At 37.8% G+C, this 1831-nt stretch overlaps 1 protein-coding gene across 1 annotated transcript; it reads left to right on the forward strand.

Annotated features, from left to right (window-relative positions):
• Window positions 1-211: 211 nt before the first annotated feature.
• Window positions 212-1618, forward strand: LOC120075029 (expansin-A8). The gene is made up of 3 exons (XM_039028172.1): window positions 212-390; window positions 503-815; window positions 926-1618. Exons 1-3 carry the CDS (start codon window positions 267-269, stop codon window positions 1227-1229), a joined length of 741 nt encoding a protein of 246 aa, XP_038884100.1. The 5' UTR covers window positions 212-266; the 3' UTR covers window positions 1230-1618.
• Window positions 1619-1831: the final 213 nt, after the last annotated feature.

Genomic DNA, 1831 nt, shown 5'->3' on the forward strand with positions numbered 1-1831 from the left:
AAAAGGTCATTGATACAAAAACCTTGTTAAAATAAAACTAAACTCTAAAACATAAAAAAAAAAAAAAAAAAAAATGTATCTTCTCCCTTTTATTTTATTTTACCTTTTGCTTTATTCTATTTTTCCTTCCAATCTCCACCACAATTATAGCCAACTTGTACTTTTCTCCAACTGCCTCCTTTTTCCCTCTATTTAAATACATACCCTTTCTTCTATTTCCCACTCCACACTACAAACTTCACAAAAAACCCATCTTCTCCATTCTTATGCCAATGGCTCCCTCACCAATCTCTTCTCTTTCAATCTTCTTCCTCATTTTCCTTCCTTCAATCTCCGCCGATTACGGCCACGCCACCTTCTATGGCGGCGGTGACGCTTCCGGCACAATGGGTAATTAACTAACTAATGGACCCATCTTCATTTCTTCACAGCTTTCATCTTCATTTCTTGCATTTCTGTGCTAATCGCGAATTGGGTTTCTTTTCTTTTTTCTTTTCATCAGGTGGTGCTTGTGGGTATGGGAATTTGTACAGTCAAGGATATGGAACGAACACGGCGGCGCTCAGTACTGCTCTGTTCAACAATGGCCTCAGCTGTGGGTCCTGCTATGAAATTTCTTGCAACAGTGATCCTAAATGGTGTCTTCCTGGAAAAATCATCGTCACTGCCACTAATTTCTGTCCACCAAACTTTGCTCTGTCCAACGACAATGGTGGCTGGTGCAACCCTCCTCTGCAACACTTCGATTTGGCTGAGCCTGCTTTTCTCCAAATCGCTCAGTACCGTGCTGGCATCGTCCCTGTTTCCTTCCAAAGGTCATAAACCATTCAAACTAAAAACCAAATTCTTCGTTTAATAACAGAGCAAACCCATGCTCTGTTTTTTTCTCATCTCAAATTTTAACGACTGATTTCATGAATTACAGAGTACCATGTATGAAGAAGGGAGGAATAAGATTCACCATAAACGGACATTCATATTTCAACTTGGTTCTGATCACCAACGTGGGCGGCGCCGGCGACGTCCACTCTGTGTCAATCAAAGGTTCCAAAACAGGGTGGCAAGCAATGTCCAGAAATTGGGGACAGAATTGGCAGAGCAACAATTACTTAAACGGACAGAGCCTCTCTTTCCAAGTCACCACCAGCGACGGCCGTACCGTCACTAGCTACGACGCTGTTCCGGCCAACTGGCAGTTCGGGCAGACATTCGAAGGAGGCCAATTCTAAAATAAAAGTTTAGAGAGGGTATGACAGGGTAGAGTAGGAAGATCTCCGGCCGCCCGTCACGGTGGCCGGTTATTGCAGTGGTGGTTGACTTACACCCGCTAGGTCTTTGGGATTTCAAAAAATACATATATAAATATATTAAAAAAAAACATATATTTATATGATATATATATATATATATATAGGAAAATACTGTGTGTAGAAGAAAAATGGTTCAAGGAAGAAGGAGTTTTGGGTTTTAGGGAAAGAAAAAATGTCTCATTCCCATTGGCTATCTTTAGAAAAGAATTGTTGATTTAGTCCTCTCAATTTATTAATATGAGGGCATTGTATTACTGTTTTTCCCCCCTTAGAAATTAAGGTTTAAATTGAAATTTTTATTTTCTCCATTTGTACATCTTATTTTTCTAGTACTTCTTTTACTATATCTTTTGGCATTCTTATCATTATTAGTGAGAGTTAATGAAAGTTTAATGTAATAAGATATCTATGGTCCATCTAATTAAAAAAAAAAATACTTAAAAAGAGAGTTATACTATAAATAATATTTCTGAATTTTTTCGTCAATTTAAAAAATAAAATATTTGTTCATTCAAATATTT

The sequence above is a fragment of the Benincasa hispida genome, chromosome 4 (genome assembly GCF_009727055.1).
Source record: "Benincasa hispida cultivar B227 chromosome 4, ASM972705v1, whole genome shotgun sequence".
Classification (NCBI taxonomy): Eukaryota; Viridiplantae; Streptophyta; class Magnoliopsida; order Cucurbitales; family Cucurbitaceae; genus Benincasa; species Benincasa hispida.